Source organism: Prionailurus bengalensis, chromosome E1 (genome assembly GCF_016509475.1).
Source record: "Prionailurus bengalensis isolate Pbe53 chromosome E1, Fcat_Pben_1.1_paternal_pri, whole genome shotgun sequence".
Taxonomy (NCBI): domain Eukaryota; kingdom Metazoa; phylum Chordata; class Mammalia; order Carnivora; family Felidae; genus Prionailurus; species Prionailurus bengalensis.
Window position 1 is genome coordinate 24,129,837 of NC_057347.1, and position 15,580 is coordinate 24,145,416.

At 57.2% G+C, this 15,580-nt stretch overlaps 1 protein-coding gene across 1 annotated transcript; it reads right to left on the reverse strand.

The window, feature by feature from the left end:
• Nucleotides 1-7,984, reverse strand: LHX1 (LIM homeobox 1). Its single transcript, XM_043583830.1, has 5 exons — nucleotides 6,321-7,984; nucleotides 4,148-4,374; nucleotides 3,776-4,053; nucleotides 2,237-2,402; nucleotides 1-1,919 (listed from the first exon to the last, which is right to left on the reverse strand). Exons 1-5 carry the CDS (start codon nucleotides 6,488-6,490, stop codon nucleotides 1,540-1,542), a joined length of 1,221 nt encoding a protein of 406 aa, XP_043439765.1. The 5' UTR covers nucleotides 6,491-7,984; the 3' UTR covers nucleotides 1-1,539.
• Nucleotides 7,985-15,580: the final 7,596 nt, after the last annotated feature.

A 15,580-nucleotide genomic window follows, 5' to 3' on the forward strand; every position in this document is an offset into this window, starting at 1 on the left:
TCAGATTTTCTATTTTTATTAAAAACTCACAAATTTATTCAACATGTTTTCTTTCATACAGTGAATGGTCTAATATGCACTGGAGGTCACACAAGCTTAGGTTTATCAGAACAATAAAAGACATATGAGAAATTTAATATATAAAGAAAAAAGTAGCAGCTGTTGACTGCATATTTGACCATAAAATTTAAATATTTTGGACTTTTATTTTAAAGACACAAAAATAAAACCTGTGTGGGTCTATATAAGTCATATTAACAATTCCATGAATGTTCAACAGGACTAAAAATTAGCAAAGATGTTTTTTTTTTAAACCTTGTAACACTTTTTTTCTTTTTTTTTAACACTTTCTCAGGTTGTGGTGCCAGGCACCTTTACAGTATTTGTGCTATAATTATTCTATTTGGCAAGTGTCTGAATATCATGTTTTCTCTTTGCCTTGTGTAAACAACACCTTTTTACATACTAGCACAGTGAGCTGCGAGCCCTGCAAATCTGTCAGAACATCTACAGGAAAAGAAAATGAACAATTTTGGTTGATTGCTCAAAACATTTTGTTTTTGAACAAGAGGTTTCAAAACAGGATATATTAATAAAACACTGAACTCCTGAATTTAACATTATACGTAAACAGTTGACTGTTTTTAGTTCAATAGTCTTTTTTTTTTTAATTTTTTTTTTTTTTTTTTTTGTATGTGTGAAGGTAGAATACTTTCTTGTACGGTTGATGTTCAAGTCATTTTACTGAGGTCTGGCTAGAGACCATCCTTATCGAGGGTGTCTGTGTGTATCTGTGTGTGTGTGTGTGTGTGTGTGTGTGTGTGTGTGTGTAGAGCTTTGTGAAGGTAGAAGAGTTGATACTGAGGGCTTTACATTTAGAATTTTGCAATTTTGGCAAAAACAAAAACCAAAAACCCAGATAGACAAAAAATATATATATATATATAGTCCCACCTGATGCACAGCAGGTCGGCGTTTCTGAAGCTATAAGAGTTTGTTGTCGCTGTTGCTGAACTCTGAGACAACACTAGTGAATTTCCCAGAGCCAGAACCCTCCTGGCTGGCCCGAGAGCGCCCCGGGCTGCTCCACCTCCCTCACCCGGCTGCGCCTCTCGGCCTCCCTCCCCGCGGCTCCCGGCGTCACCACTGGCTGTGCGCCCTCGCCGCCTCCGTGGCTATTTCTCTGCAGCCCTCTGGCCAGGTGCGCAGGCTCGAAGAGTCTGCCCCTGGATCCGGGTCCAGGTGGAAGATGGGGAGACGTCTGAATATCCCTTCCGGAGCCCCAGTTCTGCACCTTGCCAGTCAGAGCACGGATCCCAGTTCTACTTCCAGGAGGATTTGGATCCTGTTTCTTGTCCCCCTTTCCCGTCTGGACTCGCCAGACGGAAAATGGTCCCCGAGGCTGAAGGAAGTGTGTGTGTATGGGGGGGGGGGGGGGGTGACTTGCTTTTATGTTTTTTTTTCTTCTTTTTTCTATTTTTCTTAAATAAAGGTTCATTTCTGTACAACCACGAACTCCGCGGACCGTGCGAGACCCCGCTACCACACGGCCGCCTCGTTCATTTCGGGCGGGTGAGACAGGTGGTTCCCGTAGCTCGCCCCGCCGTTGACCGACAGTGATGAGAAGGGCGGGCTGGGCCCGAAGACCTCAGCCGACATTGAGTGTAGAGGCCCGGGCAGGCTGGGCTCAGGGCTGGGCGAGTCCCCGGGGGGGTGCGCCAGGATGTCAGTGAACCGCTGCGCCTCGCTCGACGGGTGGTGGCCCGGCAGCGGGTGCTCCAGGCCGCCCAGGGGCGTCCCGGAGGGCCCGGACGACGGCACGAAGGGCAGGTCCACCGGCGTCTGAGCCTGCGAGGACGGGGGGCCTTGCGGGAAGAAGTCATAGTTGCCCCCGGGCCCGTAGTACTCGCTCTGGTAATCTGCGGAGCGGCGGGGAGGAGGGTGTCAGGACGGCGGAGAAAGGACGCGAAGGACAACTCGGGGAACTCGCCGTCGCGGGCTCCCTTGCGGCGCTGGCCGCGGGGAGGAGGCTTGGTGCAAACAGCGGAGCTGCTCCTGGCCAGCTCGCCCGCCTCGTTCGCGGTCGGGAATTTGGCCCTCGCTCTGGACTACCTCCTCTTGATTTACCCTCCGGCCTTCCCCATCTCCCCCACTCGAAGCGCCTCCCGCGCTGCCACCCGCTTCCAACGAAGCCAAGCCCGGCTGGCCGCTCCCCGCCTCTGGGCCGCACACTCACCTCCGTAAAAGGAGAAGGGTCCGTTGGGGATGAGCTCGCCCGGCTCCAGGCGGTCCACGAGCGGCCGCATCCGGCGCGGACTGCGGAAGAAGGCGTGGCGCCGGGCTCCCAACGCGCTCAGCTGCTTCATCCTCCGTTCCTTGGAGCGTCTGTTCTGGAACCAGACCTGAAGCACACACGCGGCGGGGTGAGGCTCGGGAGACAGCCCCCCCCCCCCCGCCCCACACACACTTCGGGTGCGGGGGCCGATCGGCCCCTAACCCCTCCAACCGCTAGCTGGACTCAGGGCTCCGCGCGCGCGCGCGCGCATGTGTGTGTGTTGTGGTGCGTGGGGGTTATGTCTGAGTAGGAACGCCAAGGGCGGCCCTTGAGCCAATGGTATACAGGATTCCCGACTGGGGACCTGGGCAAGCCGCCCTGCCCGACGTGAGGCAGTCGGAGTTGTTTCCAATATCACACTGTCACAGTTACATCTTCTGGGGGCTGTACACACATAGACACTCAACCTCCCCAAATAGTGTCAGACACACGCGGTTTCCCGTCCAGGGTCCCTGGCAGCCCCCTCCCCCATGACGGTGAGAGAGAACTAAACAGTCTCCTGCTGACACCCAGTCTGCCAATGATAGTGACACTAAAACCCACAATCTCCTTTTCAAATCCACGCAAAATCTCCCAGGGCCGAATATACTTATCCACAGCCTCTCACTGAAAACACAGACACGCAAACTTCCCTTCACTATGCACATGTTGGCACAGCCTCTCAGAGGCTGCAAGGAGGGCGGCGGCCTGGCTGTGTGTGCCTCCCAGCCTCCCAGGCACATCCACCCACACCCTTGCAGAGCCTCCACAGGTAAACCAGACACCGAACCTTGGGCCTGAGTCTCAGGCCCAAATCATACGCAGCCTGGAGTCCTCACAACACACTGGCACAGCTGCCCAGATGTCCACCTTCCCCCTACCCCATCCCACTTTAGACCGCCAGAGGCTGAGCTGACTCCAGCTCCGACCTTTTCCTCTTCAAACCAGGACTCCCCCAGCCCCACCTCTCTCAGGAGAAGCTCTGGGGCTTGTCTAACCGCGGCAAGAGACCCACAAAACAGAGGAGGGGGACACAGAGGGAGATCAGTGTTGTGGAGGAGCCACTGGAACTGACTCACTCCGGCATGCTCAGAGAACTCTGCGTTCCTCATCTCTGCAGAAGAAAGGGTCCCAACTCCCCTTGCAGTGTCCAACAATGTCCCCTCCCCTGGACACTTGCTGAGCTCACCGTCCCCCCCCCCCCCCACTCTGCCACTACCACCACCAGCTTTGGATCGGGAAGTGGAGCAGGCCTAGGGATTTCCAGATGCTCTACGCCACAGGCCACACCTCACAGGTCACCAGGGTAGGGGTATGTCTGGGCCTCTCCACTCCTCCCCCTCCAGCCTCCCTGAAACTGCAACCCTGCTCGAGGTTGGGTTTCCCCAGCTAGGCCTGGATGCCAGTGTAGAGGAGCCTGTAGGTCCCAAGGGGAACTGAGTAGCATGCCCAGGCCCCGACCTGGATGACACGCATGTTGAGGCCAGTCTCCTGAGCCAGCTGCTCCCGGATATGGCGCGTGGGCTTGGGAGTGGCAGCAAAGGCTGCCTTCAGAGTTTCCAGCTGCTTCGCCTTGATGGTGGTGCGGGGCCCCCGCCGCTTGGCGCCCAGGTTCTGGTCATCATTCTCATTGCTGCCCCCTTCCTTGTCGGATACGTTGGCGCTCTCCGAGTCCTTGGCATCATCCTGTGACGGGTCTTGGGAGTCTGGAGACAAACTGGGGTCGCTGCCCGTGGTGGCTGGGGAGAGGGAAGGGACAGGTGAGCAGCGGCCTTAGTGGGCCTCCTTCCCCCAGGAACCCCACCCCTAGCAAGTTGGGAATTGGGGCCTCACCCGAGTGGAGGCTGTTCTCTTTGGCGACACTGCTATTGCTTAGGTAATCCTCTTTGCAGACAAACTTGTTCTCGTCGATGATATAGAGCTCCTCGCCAGTGGACAGCTGCTTGTTACACATCATGCAGGTGAAGCAGTTTAGGTGAAACACTTTGCTCCGCGCTCTCCGCACCAGGTCGCTAGGGGAGATGCCCTGCGCGCAGCCCGCGCATTTGGTACCGAAACATCTGCGGAGTGGAAGAGGACGGGTTGGTGAGGAGCAGGGCAGGCGGGGAGAGGCCGGGAAAAAGACGTTAGAGAAAGAGAGAAATAGAAAGTGGAGGGTGAAGAAAAGGATGGGGGAAAAGAAGAGAGACAGCCAAAAAAAAAAGAGGCAGAATGCCGATCAAGCAGGCAAGAAGGCCGGAGAGAGCGCGGGGCACCAGTGAAAAGTCAATGGGGGAGATACACATGGTTACGGTGAGAGAGCGAGGGGCCCAAGCTGCTCCCCTCCCCCACCAGGCCTCATGCCCAGTGCTGTCCCAGAGGAAAAGAGCGCCGCGGAAGAAGGCGGCAAGGCGGCGATGGGAAGGGGGAGGGAGGCACTTCTTTTCTTATTAGATTCAGAGAACAGTCAAATTTTAATTAGAGCTCCATGTAAACGCGACCCGAGCGCTGCTTTTCTCTCCTAGCGTCGCCTCTCTTTCACTGCACAAGGACCTGCGCATAGGCTGGGGGTTGGCAAAGTCCAGTCCCACCGCGGGTGAAGAAACAGCCGCGGAGCACGCAGACGGCTGCAGCTGGGCCGCCGCCACGTTCAAGCCCAAAGCCCGGCAGGTTGGCACAAGCTAGAGTCACCGCGGGGCTCTAGGTGCTGGGCTGCGCTTTGCGGGAGCCAGGCCTTTGGGGCCCACTGGCAGCTGGCACCGTTCGCTGTTCTCCGGTTCGGCTCCAGCCAGTACCGGGGACGCCAGGTGCGGTCAACCGAGGTTCAGAGGCTCAGCCCGCGCTTGCTCCGGGCAAAACCAGCCTGCACAGCGCTTTTCTCCATGGTTCCCCGCAATCAGAGCCACGCTTCCGGGGACAGTGTTGGGGACAGCGCGTTCTGGGCCTCTGAGCAAAGCGACCTGGATGGCCTCGCACCCCCACCCCTTCTCCCAGTTTGATCTGTCACCAGAAACTCAGAGAAAAGCAGAGACCAAGTCAATCGAGTAAACTGAGAGGTTTCAAACCAGTACAGAGGAATTAAAATTCGCATTTGCTTCTGTTCTTCTCGGTTAACTTGTGTGTTTGTGTGGATTTCGGGGCAAGATAGTGAGTTTAAGAGAATAAATTAAAATGCTAAACGAAGGAGGGGCGTCTGGAGAAGTCTCCCGGCTCACACAAGCCGGCCTCGGTTTTTCCCGGTTTCGGCAAGGAGGTGGTGGGGCGAAGGGAAGGCAGGCAGTGCCTGGGAGAGCTCCGAGCGGAGCCTATGCCACAAAGCCGAGGTTCGCGTTGGGCGGAGACCGAACCTCCCGTCAACCCAGGCAGGCAGGAAGCCCAGGGAAGGGTCTTCCCGGAGGCTGGAGCCTTGGGGCATTTCACAAGCACCTAGCAACTTGCCTAGGCCGGCGCTGGGAGGCTGTTCGGGGTTTCAAGAACACCCTGGGATATGCAGGATAGGCATTAGGGCTGGGTTTTTCCCTGCCGCCACCAAGGCACAGGACTCAGACACTTTACGCAGAAGCCTCTGTGGTTCCCGCCAAGACGATTTGGAGGCAAAAAGAAGTGGCTTGGATGTAGCCCGGGCTTCTAAGCCCAGCCTGGAGGGCAAGCAACCTGGGAGGCTCGGAGAATGCAGTTGTTGGAGAGCTCAGAGCGGGGAAAGACCAGAGGTGGGGTTACAACGCCGGAGGCTGTGCTGCCCCCTTCTAGGCTTGGAGGGGCTTCTAGGCGGAAGTGGATTCAGAACCTTTCTTCCCAGGCACGTGTAGCTAAGCCCAGACCCACAATTTCCAGGAGGCAAGCAGGGCCACCTCCCGGGTGCCCTGTGCACCAGCTGACGAAGAGGCGGGCGCCCGTGGGACTTGGCTGCCCTCTCCAAAGGCTGCTCCTAACGCGGTTGCTTCGGCCACGCTGACCTCTCATCCGAATCTAGCCGGCAAGGGCCCTCGGGGAGGGAGCAGCAGAGGTGCCCCAGGGAAGTACTCACCGGAAAAAGTCGTTCTTGCAGTAGAGCTTGCCTTCCCGGGAGAAGCACTTCTCGGTCAGGTTGCATTTACATTCACAGCACTGGACGCACTTGACATGCCAGGCCCTGTCCAGCACATTCAAGAGGAAGCGGTCCAGGATGGGCCTTTTGCAGCCGGCACAGTGCACCATGGTCTTTGGTTTTGGTCGGGTGAGGCCGGGAGAGAGAAGAGCAGGGAGAGCCTAGGGGATGGCTCCCAAAGACGATACCCAGAGCTCCCCAGCCCCTCCAAAAAAGAGGAGACACACTGGGGGTGCGGGCCAAAACCCGCACCAGGAAATCAGAAGGGGGTGAAAATGAGGCTGATGCGGGGCGGAGGGCACCTCGGTGGAGTGTGCAGCCTGGGAGTCCCAGGGCCCCGGGGCACCGCAGCCCCGCCGAAGCTCCCGGGGCGAGGAAGAGTCTCCGGCCGGCGAGAAAGCCACTCTTCTGCCCAGAGCCCGCGGAGGAGTGAAGGTCACCGAGAACGGCGATGGGAACAGAAATAAATAAAACGGAGACGGAGAAGGAAGAGGACGACGCAGCGAGCTCGGGTCGCAGGGAGAGCGCCGTGGAGTTCTCTTGGGCTTGAGGTAGAGCTGTCAGAAGTCAAAGTGCATCTGCTTTTGTCGGAGTATGGGGGCGGGTGTGTGTGTGCCGGGCTGCCTGCCACCGGGATTTCCCCTCCTCTTTTTATAAAAGAAAAGAACAAAACGAGTAGAGAAGCTTTGGATCCTAAACTGCCGGCATCGCGCAGCGGGTCCGAACGCGCCGGGCGCCCGCGGTGGGCCTGGGGGAGGGGGCGGGGGCAGGCCAAGGGAGGAGGGAGGGAGGGAGGGCAAGGCAGGAGGAAGATCTCGTTGTTGATGGTTGTTGCGGCTTAGGTTCCCCCCCGTTTGGAGAAGTGTTTGTGTCAGTCGAGATTGCAGAGGGACAACTCCAGGCGGACGCAGCGAGGTGCGCTGGCTCACTCCCCACCGCCCCAGCCCCGTCACCTCGGCCCGTGGCCTGCCTGGCGGCCTCCGTGTTTTCGGGACGGCCCTCCCTGCTCCTGGACTCCTTCGGGGAGGTGATACGGTCTGGCTCCTCACCGCGCCTGGCCGTGCATCGTGGCTCCAGTCACAACTCGCGGCCGCCTGGGCGCGCAGCCCCGCATCGCTCGGCCCGCGCTCGGGCTGCCTGCGTCCAACCCCACAGTCGCGCGACTTTCTTTTCCTTTTCCCCCTTTTTTCGTTGTGGTGGCAAATCTGGGTTTCCTTTCTAGCCTTTCCTTCCTTCCTTCCTTTTTTTTTTCTTTTGCAGCGGGAGGAGTCAGGGGGAGGGGGAGTAGCTTGGAGAGCTTTAAAAAAAAAAAAAACGTCCTGGTGCAGCAGCTACAGTTCTGCGAGGCTGGAACAGCTCAGCAAGGGCCGCTGCTGTCGCCGCCCAGGCCGCAGTTCGTTGCTGGCTGTCCCCGGACAAGCGTCCCTCTGTCCCTGGTCTCCTGGCCCAGTCCGCCGCCCTGGCGCGTCTCTCCCCAGCTCCGGCGGCTCGGTCACTGCTCCTGGCTGTTGGCTGAGCTCTGGAAGCCCCCTCGCCTTAATGCAGCGCCCGCCGACGTCACCGCGGCCTGCGACCAATCAGCGGCTCGCGGTCCCTCTGTAAACCATTCTGCATCCCCCGGCCGGGGAGAGTGCCGGGAGACCGCGTTTAGAGGATCAGTGGCGGCCGCATCCGCGGCCGGGCGCGGTGCGGGCGGCGGGCAGCGAGGTGCCCGAGCCCCTCCTGCTCCGGTAAGGCCTCGGTTTCGATGGGAAGGACTGAGAGCGCGGGAGTAGGAGCAGGCGGAGGGTAGACTACAATTGGAAGGTGGGATTAATCTAAGGTTGAGCCTTGTTGAAGGTTGGGGTGCAGCTGGGTCCGGGAGCCCCGGCGGCCCTGGTGCACTGTTTGACTTTGCAGTTCAGCGGGTGTTGGGCTTCTCTCTCTCTCTCTCTCTCTCTCTCTCTCCCCCCTTCTCGCTTTCTTGGCCTAGAAGTTTGTCCCGGGCACAGCGTGCGTCTTTGGGGGAGTGGGGGAGGGAGGGCGTTTGGCAGCAGAATCTTCTCCTCCGGTCCCTCCAGTGCCTCTTCCCCCAGTGCATCCAGAGTCCACGGGTCTTGGTCTCCCGGAGATCTGGGTGTCTGTTGCCCGCAGCGCGGTCTTGGAAAGTTGATTCCGGCGGTTTCCTGGTGGGGGCGGGGGAGACCGGAGGCGCGGTGCCCGGGAGGGGGAAAGGAGTGGGTGGGGAAGCGCCTCGGGTGAGGAGTTGCAACCCAGGCGAGAAGTTGTGAGAAAACTGTGATCCGGAGACACCTTTTACATACAAAAAACAAACGACTAGGCGGGAAACCGCAGGGCATCAGTGGCGGCTGGTGGGTGGTGGTATGGCAGCGGGAAGCTCCGTCTGGAGCTGCACTGAGAGGCTGCAATGGATTCGGGTGTGCAGCGTGAGGGCAGAGTGGGCCCGGCTCCCTTCCTCCCCCGTTCCAGGCTCTGGGCTTGCCACAGCTTCCCGAGACCACCGCAGACCACACCCCCTGTAGTTCACTCTTCAGGGAGCCCTTCCTCCGGAATTCCGAATATGACCCTCGGGACCACTGCCCCGGGGCCGGTTATTCCAAATGTGGGGTTAAGGTGCGGGTCCTGGGAACCTCAGCCTCCAAGAGTCACTCTATTTCCCTGGCCTAGGTCAGTCAAATTCCAAATTCCTTTCCGACAGCACTACTTCTGTGCCAAACGGGATTTCTCCTGAGGTCTGAAGGTGTCAGGGCTGGGCAGTCCTGTTTTTGCTCCTCGTTTTTTGTTTTTGTTTTTGTTTTGTTTTGTTTTGTTTTGTTTTGTTTTGTTTTGTTGGGGGGGGTGCTAAGAAGACGCATTCAGCCCTACCGTGGAAGAAAATAAGGACGGGCACCCAGCCAGGTCTAGTTGGCATTTTGGAATTGGCCTTTCGATCCCACTAGTGGTGTGGGACTCAGAGATTCCACACAACGGCCGGGGACTAAGTTGGGGGAAATGCGCGCTGAAACGCAATTACAACGAACCTGAGCGGGCCTGGGATCCAGGTCTCAGCAAACTGAATACCCTCTTCGGACGAACCGGGTAGCCGCTACAGCGAATCTGGTTTGCGCTCTGTGGAGGTGGAGTTTTAGGGCTCCGCCCACGCCCCTTCTCTGCCTTCGAGCTTCTGCCCACACCACCCTGCAATCTCTAGGCCGCCGTCAGCCTCCACCTTGCCTCCTGCTTCACCTTTTCATCAGGAGCCAAAGCCGAGGCGGTGTGCGCCTTTTTGGCGCTCCGCGCATCCTGACCTCTGGTTGCCGGGCCTCTAACAGCTTCTCGACAGCCCCTCCACACACACCTGGGCTGGGGCTCCCGGATGCAGGGAAGGCGGTGTTGGGGCTGGTTATCTCTCTCTAATCAAGACCCCCCTGTGGGCCTCTCTCAGGGCCCGGCTCAGGGGAGGGGTAAGAAGGGAGAGCAGTTCTCTAACCCGGCAGCCCAGCTTCGCGAGATCCGACTGGGTTTTCGTGCTCCTGGGGCAGACCCAGCGGGACAAGCCGATTTGCACCCAGTGCTCCAGCACGTGCGGAGGCGCAAGGAGCTGCTTGGCTCAGGGGTCCCCTTCTCCTGCCCTCGGACCCCGAGGTGCCTCCCCAGCCCGCTGGGTTGGATGAGGCCCGCGGGGAGGGGCTGGTCCAGTCGAGCCACCCCCACGCTCCCCCCCCCCCCCCAGCTGTCCTGGTTCTCGCCGCAGCGCCCTCGACCCAACCGCCCCTTTCTGGAATCTAAAGCCTCGGAGTCCCGAGTGGCTCAACCCCCGCCCCCGTCCCAGCTGGGCTCCTTCTCATGCAAAGCAGAGGGGCCGCAGGGGTGGAGGGCGGTCGACAGGGACCTACGGGGAGACAGCTGGACCCGGCTGCCGGCCCTTCCTGAACCCAAGGCCCGCTGTCTCCCTTCGAGTGGACAGCAGGGGGTTGCTCCACCCGTTTAGGGGTGCAGGGATCTAGGGACCTCGGCATAGGCGGGGGGAAGAGGGCCCCTCCCTGCTGGGGACCAACGCGGTAGGGGAGTTGAGAGGACGAGGACAGGATGCAGGCTCTGGGGCATCAGGCTCTGTTTGTCCCTGTGTCCAGATGGTTCACTAAACAGGTCTGCGGGAACCAGCCCTGGCGGCTACCACAGAGTCCGGCAGCGCAACTCTAGGCGCGCCTCTTGGCTCCTGATTCTAGTCCCGATTTAATGCCTCCGTGGCGACAGCACTCTGTATTAATGCGGGTTTTTTTTTTGTTGTTTCCATTGAGCTTTTATTTTAAAACGTATTTAGTCGTATAGACATGGACAGAAAACGGACCCAGCTTTCCAAATTAGCCGCTTCTGAAGGCTCGCAGCCCAGCTCTGCATTTAAACCAATGGCTGCTCCGTGAAGAGCGCCAACCTCCCCTCCTTACTCTCACCGCCACACTTCCTGCCAGCGTCCTGAAGTACACAGCGCTTTCCTACCCCAGGACCTCCAAGTCGCACAGAACCACAACCACGCACACCGCCCCAGGGCGTGTAAACTCTGCGCGGGTGCTGTGAGGGTCAGTTTCGAGGCGGAGTTTTCGCTCGGTGGCAGCGGAATAATCCTCTCCACTTCATCCCCAGGCTTTCTTGGAAAAGGCCCCAGAGGGGCCAGGAAGCGCCTTTCACAGTTCCAGTCTCCCTTCTGAGAAGCGCCTTGAGGATCAGCCCGAGAGGCCGGACCCTGCTGGGGAGCTGGGGTTGGAGGGGGTTCTGCTAGCCCTCCCCAGCCGCCCTGCAGTTTGGGAGGGTTGAAGGCGCCCTCTCTTGCAGTCCGCTTTCCTCCCGCGACCTCCGTGGTTCCAAGCCCTAGATCGCCTGGCTCCCTGACGTTCTCGAGTGGCTTGCGCGGCCCAAGAACCCAAGCCTGCCCGGCACGGTCAGCTGCTGTAGATCGAGAGCGGCGCCCGCCCCTGGCCGCTTCCCTCCTCGCCCACTCACTCACTGTGCAGCCCACCAGTCCCAGAAAAGGGCGGCGGGCCGTGAAAGGAGGCGCTTGGGGCGGAGCGGACTCTAGGCGGTTAACTTTGAGGGGCGGTAGGAGTGGGGCGCAACCAGCCTCGCCGGTGCAGGCAGAGAGAGGAGAGAGCGAGCGGGTCGTCTCGAGTGGTCCGGGAGGCCGCACAAACTGCGCACAGACCCGGTAGGACGTCGTGGATGGGCACGGGAAACTTTGGCCCAGGGCCCTTGGATCTGATCCTACTTCTCCAGCTCTCTCCTTTCCCTTTGCTCTGCTCCTGACTCAGGTTGTCCTAATCTCACTCCATCACTCACTCCTGGTGATGATCTACGTGTGTGCACCACTTTACAGTTTATATCACTATCTCCCCTGAACCGCATAGTAGGAGGGGGATTGGTTTTAGCTTCTTTCTCCCCAGGAAAGAGAGCCAAGTTAGGGGGTTTGCCCGAGATCCCTGAGCCAGGGCACTGCTGAAGGTGAGAAATTTGGGGTTGGGGGCTTGTCACCTTGGATTGCTGTGCACTTTGCCCCAGCGGTGGCTTCCAAGTTGGGGGTGGGAGAGGGTGGGGGACCGCGGGGCCGGGAAAGGGCAGCATCCGGCCGGGGCTTCACGGAGTGAGCGCTCTGGCTGGGTAAACAAGGCTGGCTTCCCACGAGGGCTGGGGAGGGGGGGGGGTACCCTGGGCCGGGGCTGGGGGGTGGGGCGGGCAAGGTCAAGCGTGGCGATCTCAGATGGAAGGCAGCGCCGCGGAGCAAAGACCGGTCGTTGATAGTCGCCGAGGGGAGAGAGAGAGAGAGGGACAGAAGTGAGTGGAGAGGGACAGGGAGAGGGAATAAGGACAGAAAACTAGGGAAAAGAAAAGCAATGCGGAAACGCATGCAGGGATAAAAGGAGGGAAGGGCGCTGGGGGCAATGCTGGGAGGAGCAGAGGAAAAGAGAAGAGACCCAAAAAGACACCCACACCGAGGCGACATAAAAAAGCAGCGGGCAGGGAGAGGTGCGCAGCCGAGCACCCGCAGGTGCTGGGGGGGACATCTGGCGGGACTCGAGGGTGCGAGGGTGTGTGACAGTCGCACTCGTAGGCGGGAGAAAAGGAGGCAGCGTGTTTGGTGGGCGACTCAGCGCCCGTGGAAAAGCGTGTGAGCGGCTCTGGGCAGGAATCCAACAAATAAATAAAACGTCTAAGCGGCGTGACAACAATGTGTATTTGGGTGCGTGCCCGTGTTCCTGTGTCTGAACACACACTCACACCCGGTAAGGAAGACAAACGGGGCTCGCGCCTCAGAGTAATTAATCCTCTCACTAATTGACTCTCTCCCCTTACCTAACGGTGGTGGTCAGTGCCGACATCTGGAGAGATATCAAAGAGGGGGGACCCCCAAAGCTAACTACGTTTGGGACTGGGATTGAATTCTTTCTGGACTTGGCAGCTCGAAATCCTCCCTCTGTAGGGGCAGAGTTCAATAGATGTTGCTGCCTCACCAGTCTCTCCATGTTTGCATTAATGAAAATCTCCTCCTATTAGGGATGGCCAGGAGTCGTCCACATATGCGCTGAAGCCCTTCATCAATCTCAGGCTGAAAGCCACCCACTTACACCTCTGCCGGACATTTCCTACCTTTAGGCAACACCAAGGCTCTCCCTGCCCCACTGTTCCCCCAGGAGCCCAGGCTCTGCATTCTCTCTGTCATGACTTTGTCTTCCTCAGAGCCTGGGTTGTGTCCTGCAGCTCTTAGTAGAGCAGGTGGAAGTTTTGAATGGGCTGGGAAGCAGCCTTGGGTAGATGGAGGGAGACCGGCAGGAGAGTTGAGGTCGGGGCAAGGATAGGAAGAAGCTTCTAGAACCAAACTCATTCAGACACAGGTGGAGAGACACAGAAGCCCAGGGGAGAGCAGTGCACCTGGCAAGAATGAGGCCTCTGGGGACAGAGTAGAAAAAAAAGGTAGACACCGTGCACCATGGGAGAGAGCGTCAAGTGTGTGGGAAGGCAGGCAGATGACCATGTCTCAGTGACTGTGAGGGGAACAGTTCCATCAGTGTGTGAGCATGGGGAGGGGCCCCTCTTAATTTCTCCTATAGCACCCTCAGTTCTCAGGGCTGGGGGAGGAGGCAGTGAAGAGAGTATTGGACTTAGATCAACCCCTTGATAGTGGAGTTGGCCAGAAGGGGCCCAGGGCCCATAGTCTGTTTGGTGATGCAGCTTTGAGGCTTGGGTTTGGGAGGTGAATGTCAACTCTCACCCCATAGAGGTGGCAGCCCTCCTCTGGGGCTAAATAAATAATTAATTGCTGAGATCCATAACCTGCTTAGCCTAGGGAGAAGAAGGAGCAGGGAAGGGCAGCTCCCCAGGAAAAAAAAATTCACTTCCCCCTCCCCCACTAAACACATTCTTAATTGTCCCTTGGGAACATTTGTACATTTGACCAAAGCAAATCCCCAAGCAGTAACAGCAGAATGCGTCATAGGGGCTGGCAGTCCTGAGAGAGCTGGGGGTCTGGGAAGGGGGAGGTGGGAGAGATGGTGGGCATGTCTGAGGAGGTGAGAAACTTGGCTCTTCTCTCCCTGTCTGTGTCATGCTTTAGAAAGAAAGTGAACAAGATGAATAAAGTTCCAGAGGAAAGAAAGAGAAGGGCATATAAAAGGCAAATCCAAATCAGGAAGAAAAGAAAGTGAAGGAAGAAAGAAAAAGGCGGGGGTGGGGTGTGTGGGGGGAGACACGCTAATAAAAAAGGGTGAAGGCGGCCCCAGGAGGCTGGGCCTCGTCCCAAACCATCCGTCTTCATTGTCTCCGTGTGTGCTAAGGCAACTCCGGCATAAGGAAAAGCCACTATTGGAGCCGCGGCTTTATTTTATATCCTATACATCAGGAGGGAGGCAAAGCTTTATTTTCGCCAAGAGACAGATATTTTATTTCTCTCTTACGGTTTTATGTGTGAGAGATGTCAGGTTGCCACAATGGATGGCTAATGCATAGGCAAGAGGAAGCCGTGTTGGCATGCTGTGTGTCATGGGGTCTTGGGGGGGTGAGCGGGCCTGGGATTTAGGGCTGATGGGACACTCTGGGGGATTTCTGCTAAAACATCTCTCTTCATAAATCCAGAAGCATGGTCAGCTCAACAGGGAGAAGAAGGAGTTTTAGAGGGAAAAGAGTTGGGCTTAGAAATAAATGAACACACAAAGGAGCTGCTTCCCTTCCGACAGGCTGGGGCCACGGGAGCAAGGTGGCCCTGTGGAAAAGCAGAGACCCACATCCAAACGCACATGTGCCGTTCGCGAGGCAGTGTCTTCCTCCAGAATCCACTGTCATTGTGCTTCCTTTCCCCGTTTTATATTTTTCCACCTTTTTCTTCCCCCTGTTCATCAGAAATCTTTTTTCCACCTCCTCAGAGCCTTAGGGGGAAAGAGCTATTAATTTGCAAATCATCTGATCTGTGAAAGGATCAAGATGCCTGTTTTTCACCGCTAAATCCAATGTCTTGGGTGGACACACATATGCACACATGAGCCTGTCATGCTGCGGATCCAGAGGGTGGGGATGCCAGGTTTCAATCCAAGAAAAGTGCCCCACTCCCTGCCCTCCCCCCACCTGGGACCTGTGGCTCGAATTAAGTCTTAGATCCCAAACTGCATAACGTTCATGTTCGTATTTTTGAACCAGAGAGAAGGGGGAGGTGAGGGGACAAAGAGAGATAGGGAGGTGTGTTAATGTACATGTGCCATTCAGGACTTGGACTAGTCTCCCTACTTCCAACCCCCCAAACCATTTTTTTTACAAGAGTTGCTTTTATTCATTCTCAGGTCCTACTTTTCCAATTTTTTTTAAAATTTCTTGGTCTATAACCACTGTGGCACAGAAAGGAGATCATGCTCTTTTCCTCTTTGCAAGGGGGATGAGAGGCGGCTTTGGATCTCTAGACAATGAACACGGGGGACCCAGCCATACTGTCCTGAGCTGTGGCCTTTGGGGAAGGCATTTAGCCTTTCTGGGCCTCAGTTTCCCCATATGTATTGGGCTAAGTGATTGCTAAGGTTCCTTCCAGCTTCGACCGAATGAGATAATGTGTGAAAACATTTTGTAAACGCTAAAGCTGGACGAATGCCAGGGATTATTATACGATTCTAATCAATCCTCTTTTCTCCACATGGATCTTGGCTGTTTAGCGCCAGCAAGCAGGCTAAAGAGGGCTGAAAGCGAGAAAG

Excerpts from the sequence above, each read along its gene's own strand:
- LHX1 (XM_043583830.1), bottom strand. The coding sequence starts at position 6,490 with ATGGTGCACTGTGCCGGCTGCAAAAGGCCCATCCTGGACCGCTTCCTC. Across the intron at positions 4,375-6,320 it reads TGCAAGAACGACTTTTTCCG|ATGTTTCGGTACCAAATGCG; the intron begins GTGAGTACTTCC and ends TCCACTCCGCAG. Across the intron at positions 2,403-3,775 it reads TCAACATGCGTGTCATCCAG|GTCTGGTTCCAGAACAGACG; the intron begins GTCGGGGCCTGG and ends TGTGTGCTTCAG.